Source organism: Pristis pectinata, chromosome 6, assembly GCF_009764475.1.
Source record: "Pristis pectinata isolate sPriPec2 chromosome 6, sPriPec2.1.pri, whole genome shotgun sequence".
In the NCBI taxonomy this organism is placed as follows: Eukaryota; Metazoa; Chordata; class Chondrichthyes; order Rhinopristiformes; family Pristidae; genus Pristis; species Pristis pectinata.
In genome coordinates this window covers 25,811,926-25,826,840 of record NC_067410.1, presented here as the reverse complement: position 1 = coordinate 25,826,840, position 14,915 = coordinate 25,811,926, and the positions used below count along the sequence as shown (strand labels likewise).

General features: G+C 38.0%; 1 protein-coding gene across 1 annotated transcript in view; it reads left to right on the top strand.

The window, feature by feature from the left end:
• The window catches only part of dennd6aa (DENN/MADD domain containing 6Aa), a 52,217-nt gene that overhangs the window by 11,465 nt on the left and 25,837 nt on the right, over nucleotides 1-14,915 (top strand). The window contains exons 5-7 of the mRNA XM_052018950.1: nucleotides 3,885-3,965; nucleotides 11,978-12,083; nucleotides 13,059-13,138. Coding sequence (XP_051874910.1) covers nucleotides 3,885-3,965; nucleotides 11,978-12,083; nucleotides 13,059-13,138 — 267 coding nt within the window. The remainder of the gene's footprint in view (nucleotides 1-3,884; nucleotides 3,966-11,977; nucleotides 12,084-13,058; nucleotides 13,139-14,915) is intronic.

Here is a 14,915-nt window from a genome sequence, read left to right as displayed (position 1 = left end):
AAACACGGCTTGACAAGCAGAATCGTAACTGAATAATAGGAAACTTTAAGTAGAGGTACTTCACTTAGAGTGTAGGCATGTTCTCATGATGGAGAAGGGAAATTCAAGCCAGAGCTCCATCTATGATCAAAAGTGAAATGGAGCAACATTTAAAAAAAAACATTTGACAGTTGCCGGGTTGTTAACGTAAGTGGTAATCAGACTGATTTTGGGAGTATTGGTTTATTATTGTCACTTGTACCAAGGTACAGTGAAAAACTTGTCTTGCATACCGATCGAACGGGTCAATTCATTACACAGTGCAGTTACATTGAGTTAGTGCATTGAGGTAGTACAGGTAAAAACAATAACAGTTCAGAGTAAAGTGTCACAGCTACAGAGGAAGTGCAGTGCAGGTAGACAATAAGGTGCAAGGTCACAATAAGGTAGATTGTGAGGTCAAGAATCCATCTTATCAGATAAGGGAACCGTTCAATAGTCTATGGGGTAGTAAAAGAGAAAACAAGAGACTCAAAGAGAAAGCCTGAGAAAAAGGGGGCAACAGATATGAGGGAATCCAAAAATATCCTAAAGGCATGTGAACAGGAAAAGGGTTGAAGGGGAGAATTCGGATTCATCAGAATCCAAAAAGAAAATCTGTTATGAGAGCAGAGAGCATGGCTGATGTATGAACTGAATACTTTATCTTTCCTGCAGCAAGGCATTATAAGCAGCCTAGGTATTTGAAAGGAAAGAATTTACAGAGTTATTGGGAAAGGGTGAGACAATGAGACTTGGTGGCTTTCTCTCTCATAATGCCAATAGGGCCTTGGAAAGGCTGAATGGGCCAATCTGTGCTTTAACCATTCTGTGATTCTGAGGAAGTTTGGACCTCACATTCATGCATGCTTGTGCAGGAGTCCTGAACTTTCATGCAGTTGCAGAGCTAGAAGCTGGCAATTCCCCCACAACTGCCAATGCTTTTGACAGAAAATTTTGGCCCTCATTTCAGTACGCTTAACAGAAATAAGTAGTGTAGTTGATGAAATTTGATGTTAATCCTCAACTAACAGCAGGGCATTTTGGTTTTGGGAAATGGAAGCTCCTATGTGTGCTTCAACAGTATATTGATCTCTCAGGGGTGAAGTTTTTCTGAGGATAAGGAGACATTTCTGCTGGATGAGGAAACATTGAATTGCTGTTTACCCTCTTTATACTCTCAATATGTCTTACTCTCCTCAGTCTGGATCTTGCAGCATCCTGAATTTGGCATCCAACTATCATACTTGTACATCTTACTACATTCTACAATTAAAGATAGCTATTAAAAAATGGAATGTCACCTTGGCAAGTATTCAATGACTAATATTTATTAAATGTAAACAAAGTTGAAACCTTATTCTTGACTTTGTAGGATGTGAGAAGCAATTGCATTAGACCCTTTCACTTCATATTGCACATTCCCAGACTCAGCCCAGATAACAATGTACTTTCTTCAACTCCACTTAATACTAGAGTCATGATAAGCTGCCAAACCCAGCACGTAATTTAGAGTTGGCAGAAAAGCAGTTTCCACCAGATGGTGTCTTTCTGTGGAGACAGCAAATGTAGGCTGCTACGTATTTTGTAATTTCTAGATATCTGTGTGTATCTGTTAACTGGCCCAAGTTCATGGCAATAGCAAGAGAAAGATCAAGATGTACAAACTGACAGGGCTTAAGGGTTGTAAACTATCAAATGTTTTATTTCTTTGTAAATTGTAAGTGAATTTTATTAAGCATCAACATGACAGTTGCATCTATGTAAGTCACTTGTGTTGCCAGCAAAGCTATTAGCTTTCAATATATTGAATTCTGTGAATTTATCTGATACTCTTGGAATATTGATACAGGGATGAAAAAGCAAGAATATTGTTTGTGGAATGGAGGTAATACATCTTCTATTCATCTATTGACCCTCCACTCAGGCATTTTTATCCAAAACTGGGATTCTGAAGGCTGCTTCTGTATATCATGATACCTCACATGTTCTGTTCATGTAAGATACAGGAATTTTCCAGAAGATTTTTGCTTGCACCATAGAGTACTACTTTGTTTATAGTGTTCAATATTAATTAGTTATTTTATGTTGTTTTAAATACTTGGTTGTGTGACATTTCATTTGTTGTACATAAATAGGTTTTCTATGTTAATTAATGACATACCATAATCCCCAAATAACCTTTTGTCATTTGACAAGCCAAAAATTGGAAAAAGCTGAAAATAAAGTGTTACCTTTGAAGCACTGGGAGGTGCAATATCATGCCTTAACATATGTTAAGTAATTTTTCACAAATTTTACTTTGTTCTAATCAATCAAGATATGTTTTTGGAGCAAAAAACTGAATTTCGGAGGAGTCCTGTAATATGTAAACTGAAATCTGGAGTAACAGTTCAGACCAAGTCTGAGACTTCCTTTGAGGCTTTGTCTCTGATCTTTAAAGGAAGATGCTCTATACTCAGAGTGACTCATCAAATGCATAGTACGTTAGCTGGCAAAATCTGTTCTGATATATATCATCATGGACACTTCTAAAGAATGTTTTCATAGGTCTTGTTGAAGGAGTTAATTATCTGGTAATCATCATCTTGCTGATAGTTGGAAGATTTTTAGATACAGCACTAGTAGTACTTCTCCAGTGCTTTGAGGTACCTACTGTAAATAATTGATTTCTATAAATCATGCAGGAGGGTGGAAATCATTTCCTGCTGGGCTTGAAGTCGTGTTCCTTAAATGCTCATTTCCTTGAATGCTCTTTCTTTGGGCAGCTGAAGGCACTGGAGGTAGCTCCTAAGAAATGGGAAGTGATCTACTTTGCCCAGGGTCTCATCCTGGATCTTGATTGTTGAGATGCACTGTTGTGCATCATGGACAGATTTGTGAAGGACCTGTCTTCCAGGCATTTAGTGTAGAAGGTCCAGCTTCCTGTACATTTTGTTGAAGGAATAAACTATGGTTTGGAGCTTGTCCTCGGTATGAACATGCAGAAGCATTATCTGCGTGCTGTTGCTCAACGTCTGAGGTTGGAGCAACCTTGGTACTGGAGTGGAGGTGATGAAGGTTGAATAATTTCTTCCTCAACCTATAGATCACTCCAGTGGGGAATTTATCAGAGGTGAGATAATATAAAACAGTAGGGAAGATTGAAAGGAGAGTTTATGTGAATGAAACAACATTGTTTGTCCCCATTCTGTTCTGGATGAGTGAGGTCAGGGATTGCATATGAACGTGGAACACATGGAGGATAGTTGCACTTGTATCGCACTATTCTTTGGAAGTCCATCTTGCAACTTTACAATGCTTCTCAATAAAATTGTTTTGCTATCTTTCTAAATGTTTAAGTGTGACTGGTGGAAATTGTATTCCAGTTTACTTACAAATATACCCAATCAGAGCCCATTCCCAGTAAGAAACATGTCCCAATTAAATCAAAAGGGAGAAAAAATCATTATCTCTATAAGAAGGCATTCTTAAATTGACAAAAATTTAACTTTTTCAGAACAGTTTCTAATTGATAATTCTCAAAAAAGCAATATTTTGACTCTGGTTTGCTCAGTGATGGAACATGGGTTCATGCCAGGGTGAACTTGCAGTGATCTACCAATTCCTGCTGCACTGTTATAAAGCTACAGAGAAAGAAAAGCACTCTGTTCTGCTTGTGGTGGGGGTTGGAGGGGGGTGTTGGGGGCAGGAGGAGGGAGAAAGCCTTGGAACAGTTCTCCAGAAATGTCAATGGCACACCGGGACTATCAATAAGAGGATAAATAAAGAAATATTACTCATCTATTCAGCTGAAATAATTTGCTTTTGGAAAAGGATTTGCATCTGTTCTATTTCCTCATTGTTGTATTCCTTTATTTTAACAGAAAGATTCTGCACATTATTATGGATATGTTTACTTTAGACAAGTTCGTGACAAATCCTTAAAAAGGGGTTACTTTCAAAAGGTAAATGCTTCATTTAGTTGTTTTTTTCATAAAAACAACAAAATAATGGATGTTAATATATTGTCAGAGAGAAGATTAATGTTGGCCAAACAAAAAATGCCAACTATTTGAAAAATGCTTCTGTGCAGTGGAACAGAAAGCTGGATTTTGATTTAAAGTCTTAACTATGTTTATCAGCATTGTACTTGGATATTAACCTCAACTACATGTCAAGTGCTGGACAACTCAAATTAGAATGCTACTAATATGCCAAGCTGATCCTTAATGTTTAATGAACAGTATGAGAGAGATTTTTATCAGCTGTTTGTATAGTTGGGGAGCATATATATCTTGCAGGGTGCATTTTTGGTGTCTGCAAACTGCAATGTACTTAATTGTAATGTTAGATATTTATAGTAGGTACCCTAGGAGAATGGCACTCCCTACCTGTAACTTGGATCCATAAACATTTCTCTCTTAGTTTTGTCATGATCCCAATCAATCAATATAAAATTACATTATTGAGGATTAACTTTGAATTTTGAAATAGATTAAGGATTTAAAATGGTAAAGAGTCCTGACCAGAAAGAAGGCAGCATACTTGAGAGGCATGATGCCATTTGCAGAAGCACAGATTAGCAAGAAACCCAACCTAATCCGTTCTGATGTATGTCATCATGGACACTTTTAAAGCACATTTGCATAGGTCTTGTTGAAAGAGTTAATTACCTGTTGTCCCTTCTTCTGTGAAATTAATGAAGATATTTACTTGTCAAATTACACCCAATCTGATTTTTAACCCAATTATTCTAAAGATTTATTTTGATAATCTATTGGAACATCAACCTATCAAAATATCATATTGAACCATTTAGGAATCAGCATTTCCTTTGCATATGAGTCACGAGTTTTATGTCTGGAAAGAAAACACTCCAAATTAAGGATGCACAGATGAGAGATGTGCTTAGATATAGGGTTTCACCTATTTTTAGTGAGCTAAACCATTATTGCATCTAGCCGTAGTAACTATTTGGGTCTCCTGCAAAAAGAAAATCGTGAAATTGGTAAAGAGATACCTGAAACAGCACTAGGGTGGTTTAAACACAGAAACGTGCACTGAAGTAGGACCTGCATACTTTCCAACAAGACTACACTGAGTAGAACACTGCTTCTGGTTATTTGCTGTGCACCAATCTGAGAAAGATGTCAGCCCATTTAAACATTCCCATGGCAACCAGACAACAGCAATATGCACTCTGGCCACAATGGATGAGAGAGTGGTTTCCAGAAAGAGGGGGAGAATATTGGATTTAGTGAGAGTGATTTCTCTGAAATAAATGCCAAGAGGGAAGTCTTGAGTGCCAGGGGAGCTAGGAGTCCTGCTGGGGTCAACATAAAGGCCTGATGGGAGGTGTTGTTTTCTTAACAGAGTCATAGAATTATACAGCACGGAAACGGCTCCTTTGGCCCAACTCCTCCATGCTGACTAAGTATTCATGTTGAGCTAGTCCCATTTCCCCTCTTTGGTCCACATCCCTCTAAACCTTTTCTATTCATGTACCTGTCTAAATGTCTTTTAAACATTGTGATTGTACTCACCTGAACCACTTCCTCTGACAACTAATTCCATATACCCACCACCCACTGAGGCAAAGGGTCCCCATCAGGTCAATTTTAGATCTTTACCCTCTCACCTTAAATCAATGCACATTAAATTCCCCCGTCCTAGGAAAAATGCTGTAACCACATACCTTGTCTATGCACTTATGCTTTTATAAACCTCCACAGGGTCACCCCTTAGCCTCATACGCTCCAAACAAATCAGAATCCCCACTATTAAGTAAAGCGCAAATAAAATTTATGTCCCTTTTCAAAACATCAGAGTGATCTTCAGGCCACCATAAACTGGTCCAGCAGTTGGATCAGGGATTAATTGATTTGAAAACAATCCAAAAGCAAAATACTACAAATGCTGGAAATCTGAAATAAAAACAGAAAATGTTGAGAATGCAAGTCAGGTAGATTTCAAGTTGATGTATTTTCATCAGATCTGGAGAAGTTTTAAATTGCAGGTAATGGAGTGGGGAGCCAGGGAGAACAAGAAGGAAAGACTGTGATTAGATGGAGACCACTGATCTGTGGTGTTGGCTGAAAGACAGTAGTAAAGGAATGTGAGGAGATGAATGAAATCTGGAATACCAGAGAAGTGTGGTGGTTGGGGGGGGGGGGGGGGGGGGGGGGGGGGTGGTGGTGGAGGTTGAATCTGAATGCTTGCTATGTGAGAAACAGCAATTTCAGAAAATTAACCACTAATGTTCTAACTACTTTTGAGTCCAGAAAGCTCTTCTTGGTTGGAAAATGATGTGCTAATTTTGAGTGTACATTCATATTTGTTGGAACAGCTTAGAAGGTCAAAAACAGTGCATTCATATGGGAGTGGGATAGAGAATTAAAGTGGACAACTAGAAGCTCAGATTCCCCCTGGTGCACTAAATAGATGTATTCTTCAAAGAGGTTATGTAATAAGTATTGGTCTTCCCCAGTGTAGATCCTGAGAAGTCTTGATCAGGTGAATTTGGAGGGTGTGTTTCCTCTTTATGGATGAATCTAGATCAAGGAGTCAATGTATAAAAATAAAAGCTTGCCCACTTAAGACTCATGAGGCACTTTTTTTTTGAGATTTGAGAGTCTTTATATAAGGCAGTGGAAGCAGAAATATTCGTATATTTTCAAGGAAGAGGTAGATGGATGCTTCTTAAGCAAGAGGATGAAAGTTTACCACATGGGAATGTAGAGTTGAGTTTATAATTGGATCAGCCATGATCTTATTAAAAGATGGAGCAGGCTAACTCCTACTCCCAATCTGGATGTTTGTATGTAAATTTATTGATTTTTGTTTTTAAAGAACTACATTGAACCTTCACAGCCCTCCGCATTAGAAATTTCCAAAAATTCATCACTGTTTGAATGAAGAAATTTCTCCTCCTCTCGGTCTTAAGTGCATTTTTTTCCCTAACTTTTTGTTTTGAGACTAGTGACTCTTGGTTCTAGTCTCCTCAGCCAGGGGAAACATCCTCCATTCACCCACCTTGTCGAGCTCTATGTTTCAATGAGATCACCTCTTATTCCTACGTTCAATGAGATCACCTCTTATTCCTAAGTTCTAAAGCATACAAGCCCAGTCTATTCAGTTTCACCTTGTATAGAAAACATGCCATGCCAGGAACCAGTCTGGTCGATCTTTGTTAAGCTTTCTCTATGGCACGTATATCAGTTTTTTTTTCCCAAGTAAGGAAACCACAGTAATAAGAAAGGTGCAATCACTATGATGGGGTGATACTATGGGCCTCCCAATAGCCAATGAGAGCTGGAGGAACAGATATGCAGGCAGATCATGGAAAGATGTCAAAATAATAGAATTATCATAGTAGGTGATTTTAACTTGCCCAACATTGACTGGGATTCCCTTACTACCAGGGGTTCAGATGGGGCAGAATTTGTTGGGTCCATCCAGGAGGATTTCTTGAAACAATATGTAGATTGTCCAACTAGGGATGGGCCTGTACTTTATATTATGAAATGAGCTGAGCCAGCTGATTGAAGTTTCAGTGGGGAAGCATTTTGGTAACAGTGATCATAATTCTGTAAAGTTTCAAGGTAGTTATGGATAAGGAAAAGAATAGTCCTTGGGTGAAAGTGCTAAATTGGGGGAGGGATAATTACAACAGTATTTGGCAGAAATAGGGGAAGTAGCTAGGGAACAGCTGTTTGAGGGTGAATCCACATCTGACACGTGGAAGTTTTTTTTTAAAGGCCAATTGATTAGAATGTAGAACCAGCATATTCCTGTGAGGATGAACGGTGGGGTTGGCATGGTTCAGAAACCTTGGATGATGAAATATTGTACATTTGGTCATAAAGAATAGAAGCATATGTAGGGTTTAGGAAGCTGAAATCGGACAAAACCCTTGACAGAATATAAAGGAAGCAGGAAAGAAACAAGGGATGAGGAGGGCTAGAAGGGGCCATGAAATGTCCTTGGTAAGTAGGAGAATCCCAAGGCATTTTGTATGTATATTGGGAGCAAGAGGGTTGTTAGGCAAAGAATAGGTGCACTCAACGACAAAGGAGGGAATTTGTGTGTGGAGCTGGAGGAAGTGGGTGAGATCCTTAATAAGTACTTTGCATCAGGCAAAGGACATGGATGATGGTGAGATTAGGAAGGGGTATATTAATATTCTAGAGCATGTTAATATTAAGGAGAAGGAGGTGTAGGGTGCCTTGGAAAAAAAATTAAGGTGCTTATGTCCCAAGTGCTTGATGGAATCTATCCGAGGATACTTGGAGAAGCAAAGGAAAAGGCTGCTAAGGCCTTGACAGAGATGTCTATCCTGTTTAACCACAAGTGGGGCCCCAGAAGCCAATGCTCTTCCTTTGTTTGAGAAGAGCAACAGGCACACACCAGGAAGTTTATAGGCCGATGAATGTTTCATCGTTGGCAGGGGAATTATTGGAGAAGATTCATAAGGGCAGGACTTACAATTGGAAAAGCATGGACTAGTAAGAGATAGTAAACGTGGCTTTATGTGGGGGAGGTCCTGTCTGACAAATTTGATTGAGCTTTTTGAGGAAGTGACACATGATTGAGGGTTGGGCGGTAGATGTTGTCTATGTGGGCTTTAGTAAAATGCTTGACAAGGTCCTTCAAAGCAGGCTGGTCCAGAAGATTAAAGTCACGTGGGATCCACGATAAGATGGTAAATTGGATCCAAAATTGGCTTGGTCTTAAAAGACTGAGGGTAGTAGTAGAGGGGTGTTATTCTGACTGGAGGTCTGTGACCAGTGGTGTTCCACAAGGATCAGTGCTGGAACCCCTGTTGTTAATATATATGTTCCCATGTTGTAATACTCTATAACTCCTATATATTGGGAGGTGGAATGCAAGAGGAAAGTATACAGTAAATGGCAAGACCATTAGGAGTAATGACATACAGAGAAATCTTGGGGTGCAAGTCCATAGCTTCCTGAAAGTGTCAACACAAATAGGTAGGGTGGTAAAGAAGGCCTATGGCATTCTTGTCTTCTTCATTTGGGGCACTGAATATAAAAGTTGGCAAGTCGTCTTGCAGGTGTATAAAATTTTTTGGTCAGGCCACGTTTGGAGTATTGTGTGCAGTTCTAGTTGCCACACTATCGGAAGGATGTTGGGGGTTTTGGAAAGGGTGCAGAAGAGGTGCACCAGGATGTCACGTGGATTAGAAAGTATTAGTTATAAGGAGAGGTTGGACAAGCTTGGATTGTTTTCTCTGGAGTGTCAGGGGCTGAGGGGTGACTTGATGGAAGTATACAAAATTATGAGAGGCATAAAAAGGTCTTTTTCCCAGGGTGGAATTGTCAGATACTAGCAGGTATAGGTTTAAAGTGAGAGGAGGAAAGTGTAAAGGAGATGTGCAAGGCTAATTTTTTTTATACACGGTGGTGCCTGGAATATGCTGCCGGGGAGGTGGTAGATGCAGATATAATAGCAATGTTTAAGAGGCATTTAGACAGACACGTGAACAGGCATGAACAATAGAGGGATACGGACTATATGCAGGCAGATGGGATTAGGTTAAATTGGCATCTTGGTGATGGGCTAAAGGGTCTGTTCCTTTGCTCTACATTTCTGTTTCTATGAGACCAAAACTTTAGACTATATTCCCAGAGCAGGTTTATCGAAGCCCTATATTAATGCAGTAAAACATCTTTACTCCTGCACTCAAATCCTCTCATAATAAAAGCCAGCATACCATTTCCCTTAGTCATGGCTTGTTATATCTTCATTTACATCTTCAATTACTTGTTTACAAGGGCATCTAGGTCCTTTTTGAACATCAACATGTCCCAATATGTTACCAAATTGCTCTGCTTTTCTGTTTTGTGCACCACTGTGGATGACCTCACATTTTTCCACATGTTCCGATTGTCATGTTCTTACCCACTCCTTCCTGTCAATGTCCTCCTGAAGCCTCTTTACATCCTCCTCCCTATTCCCACCTCTAGCAAACCTAGAAAAGTGATATTTGGTCCTGTCAGCCAAATCATTGATTTAAGTTATGAATACATGGGCCCAAAAACCCAATCACTGTGTACTCACACTGGTTCCATTCTTTGTTTTCTGTCTCTTAACCAATTCTCAATCTATGCTGCTAATCAAAAATTTATTTAGTAAGAAGTTATTGAATACAAACAGTTTACAAATTGAATACAAATACCGTATTTATTGAATACAAATGGTTTCTCACAATAAACTGGTGCAAGCTGAGACAGGTAAGGGAGTTACAGAACAGGTTTTGTATTCCATTTCTAAAATTAAACTTCTTTCAGGTGTAGTTTATTTAGTAATGCTTTAAGGATATTCTTTTAATACCCAATGCAATAAAAACTTTCTTTTTAATCCCCATTGTTCTAAGGAAGATTACATATGTCCCAGTAGATAAAATCATGCAAGTTCTACAAGTTGCTCTAGCATTATCTATCGATCACCTTGCATTAAAAAGCACAAATGCAGAGATTCATTTTAAGATAATGGATTACTGCCTTTTTGGACTTTTTCATTAAATATGTGATTCTCACATACCTCCTGGTGGCTGGTTAGTGTGCAGCATTAGCACATATGCTGCTTGACCTGAGAATGCTGTGCATTTTCTTTTTGTATTTCAGATTTCTGGCAACTGCAGTATTTTGCCTTTCTATATTGGCAAAGGTTTGCTTAAAAACAAAAGTTGGTGGAATAAGAGTGGCTGGCTGATGAAAATGAAGTAAATCCACTGAGTTTTGCAAACGGAACTTAATCCAGCAAACCAAAGCTTGTTCAGTCCTTCATACATTTGTCACCTAGATTTTATGCAGTACTAGGTTTTTTATGCTTTTGTTTCTAATTGCCTTGTAAAACAAGCTCAATATGGGATGTGACTTAGATGTCACTAGAGTAAAATGGGATCTGAAAAGTAATCAAAATGATGAATTCTGAAAAGGTAATCTAGGGAAAAAATAATTCCCTCAAACAGATTTAGTTAAGAAGCATACTACTGGGAGTTGTCAATTTAATCCCATTATTCAAGAAGGGTATTAGATATTGATAGTCCAGTTCAGCTAATGATTTCTTCAAAAAATTTTGATTTCAAGGCATAAATTTAAGCTCATCACCAAAAAACTAAAGTGGAAGTCAGATGAACTTTTTTTTTGGCATAATGTTGGTAGGCTTTGGGTTACCCTTGCCGAAATGCTGGTTGTAGCCAAATCTATGATGATATATAAAAAGTGGACAAAAATTTGAAAACAAAGTGAAAAGGACATGAGAATGAAACTAGCTGGATAGCTACTACAACAAAGAAAAATTGGCATTTTAAAGTCATGAATAGAGATGTTAAAAATCATGTTAAAATGGGTTAGGGACTTGTATAAGTACGTTTGAAGATGCTATTCTAACATTAGCACTTGTTTGATTCTGATACGGAAAGACCGAGGTCCATGTGGTACCTTAAGGTAAGTGCACTACTGACTACATCAAAAAATAAAGCTTTCTTGTGGATTACTGTTCTGCTATCTATCCAAAGGTAATAGATTTGATGGTGTACGTGATGGGGTAGGATAAGAGTCCCCCAACCTTCTACATCCATTGTAGGACCACCTTTTCTAACCTTAATAAACTGTCTCATTGGCCAATTAAAATTATGTTCATTGCATTGCATGATAATGATTACCAAAGTTTTGACAAATGTTAATGTGACAATTGTCAGAAAATGTATGTTTACATTTTTCTCTGCTTAAAGATGTTCCAGTAAGGTAAATACTTGAAAGGATTTTGTGTAATACAAATTTCTTTTGTATTTACTAACTTGAATGTTAATTTGGAAATTAATGCATTTTTATCTCCATTTTAAACTTGGGTGTTGCTAAAGTCAAAGTTTTGGCAAAAAAATGATGTTAATTTGACTTGAAAGAAGCACAATTATCTATTTTCACTAACAATGTATTTTTTCCTCTTGCAGTCACTGGTGTTGATCAGTAAACTTCCATATGTTAACTTTTTCCATTTCCTGTTGAAGTTGATTGCACCAGAATATTTTGACAAAAATGAGCCTTTTCTGGAAGCTGGTGAGAATCGTGATTTGTATATGCATTGTAGTATGTCTGAAGATAAGCTTGCTGAGCTACGCCTGCAGTTACCTATTATTGCATACAGCAATGACTTGTAACCTAGTTGCACTGTAGGAATCCAACAATTCAGAGGAGCAGCACTGGCAGGTATATTTTGAGAACTGTGGAGAAAAATATTACAATAAAGATGATGGGGAAATTTATTTTGATTACTGTGCAGTCAATGCAGTAAAATATCCAAAGGCACTTTACTGAAGTGCCATCAAATAAAATTTGATATTGAGCTAAATAAAATTTAACAGCATGATTTGGAGGAATGTCTTGAAGCTAAATGAGCTGGTATAGCAGAGGTGAGCAATTTCTGAAGCAGAAGCAGCTGAAGGCACTGCTGATAATCACTAAAATGTAATTATTGTGGTATTGGGCCTAATCAAATCAGTATCATCCTGGAGCCACAAAAAACATATGCTGTGAGAGCAAATGGGTTAAAAAGAAAGCATCCTCCTTTGTATTCCCCACAAACCATTACCAAAACCTGGTTGTTTCTTCTGTGACTGGCTTCCAAGAAATTCAGAAGAATAGTGCACGTTGCTGAACTTTCCTTCAATCCTGTAAGAAAGCACTTAATCCCCAGTAATTACATCCTTTGATCCTACATCTAAGATCAAGAACTTTTATTGTATGCTTTCATCGGATCCAAATGCCAAGTATCCAGAATACCTACCATAAGGATTCTCATTTTAGACACACTTGCTAATTATGATTGCAGCATGTATTTGACAACCAATTTGGCTAGAACATTCTATTTTTACAACTAGTAATTAACAATAAAGCGAAACAAATCTGCATCTGGTCTAATACAGAAATGTATCTTTTTGTTTTGCATTATTACTATTCAAATTTGAATGCAAATCTTGACCTGTCAAATCTGTCAAAATGATCAACCAATAACTTAATTTTCCTTTTTTCCAGCATGTCATGATCTAGATCATTGGCCTGCACCAATCCCAGGAAGAACACTAAATCTTCCCACGATGGGGGTTGTTATAAAGGTATAGTTTTTACAAACTATTTAGTATTAACCATGGATTAGTTCCATAAATATTAAATATAATTTCATAAGGCCTCCATTTTTACTGTCAGTACAATTAAATTGTTTTGTTTTTTATGGGTATTTAAATTCTTGATGATCTAATCTGGAAGTTTACTGACTTTGATCGTGTAAGCGCTGTATTAATGTCAATGGATAGATACTATAATTAACACCTCAACTATACATGTTGTAAACTACTTCCTTTTGCCATTTGGTTTGGTAATATTCCATTATGTTGTCTTTATTCAATATATAGACAAAAGGAGAAACGTGAAAAGAAAATCAAATGTTTTAAAATATTGTCAATCCTGAAAAGAATGAAGGATGTGCTCAGTGAATCTCTTTCCTACATATATGAAAGTCCCATTCCAGCTAAAAATTGTTCTTGTGGACTGGAGCAGGTTACTGTAATGCTGTTTCAAAAAGACATGATTGGAAAACTACAATCTCAAGCATGATTTCTGTATGGGCATATTGTTTGGAGTGATCATGAGTGATATTAATCAGTGACCCTACAATGCCCTGGAAAAATTCCTGTCTTGCCAGCCAACCTGGTTGAATTATTAAGGTGATTTGGTTGATGTGTATCAAAGGCCTGACAAAGTCCACATAGAGCATTAAAAAGAAATTGGTAAATGTCACAAAATAAGTTCTTGAGAGGATACATGTGTGACTGGTGAGTAGATGGATTTGGATAACAAAAAATGCTTCTGTTAGAAGCAGGAGGAGGTCATGGGCCCTCAAGCCTGCTCTGCCAGTCACCAAGACCGTGGCTGATCTGATTCAAAAGCAAATTACTGTCAATATTGGAAGTCTGAAACACAAGCACAAAATGCTGGAAACATTCGGCAGGTCGGGTAACGTGCAGAATAAGAAATGGGGCCAATGTCCCAATCTGACAAACTCGCGTACCGGGATCATTCTGATGAAAGGTAATCAAGCTGAGCTGTCAACTTTCTCCACAGGCACTAGTTCTTTATTGTAAGCATTTGCTTATTATTAATGATGGCAATTTGGCGATGGCTTTGTATGGGAACCATTTACAAAATGTCTTTGGGATCATTGCCAAGGCCATTGCTTTTCACAACTTATTCTTGTTAATGGTATGGTCTATAAGTTCATGCTGATAATAGAATCATGGATAAAGTAAAAGGCAACAATCCAATTCAGATGCAGTGGGGCACAGTCAGATCTTATTAATGTTATAAATTTTTTGATACAAATGTGGGTAAAGTTATTGACAAATGTTCTTGCATATAGTGCTCAACTGCAGTTTGAGAGGGGTTAATTTGTGCCTTCGTACATGTTCACAACAGCTATCACAAGCCTATATATAAAAAGTTATCTGTTATTTCTCAAGTATTCCAATATTAAACAAGATGCCATCATCTAGAATATTGATAAAGGCTCACTCAGATTATTGTGTCTGGTTCCTGTGACATTGTGAATGATATGGATGCCTAGAAAAGAATATGGGAAATAGGAAGTCAGTTGACCCATCAAGCCTGCTCTGCCATTCAGTATGGTCATAGCTGATCAGATCTTGGCCACAACTCCACTTTCCTATTCTCTTCTCAGACCCATTGACTTCCTTGTATGAATGTCGATCAACCTCTTCTTCGAATATATTCGGCGAGTCTGCCTCCATGGTCTCTGGTACAGAGAATTCCAAAGAGTCACAACCCTCTGAGAAAAGAAATTCCTCAGAGTTAGAGCCATACAACGTGCAAATAAAC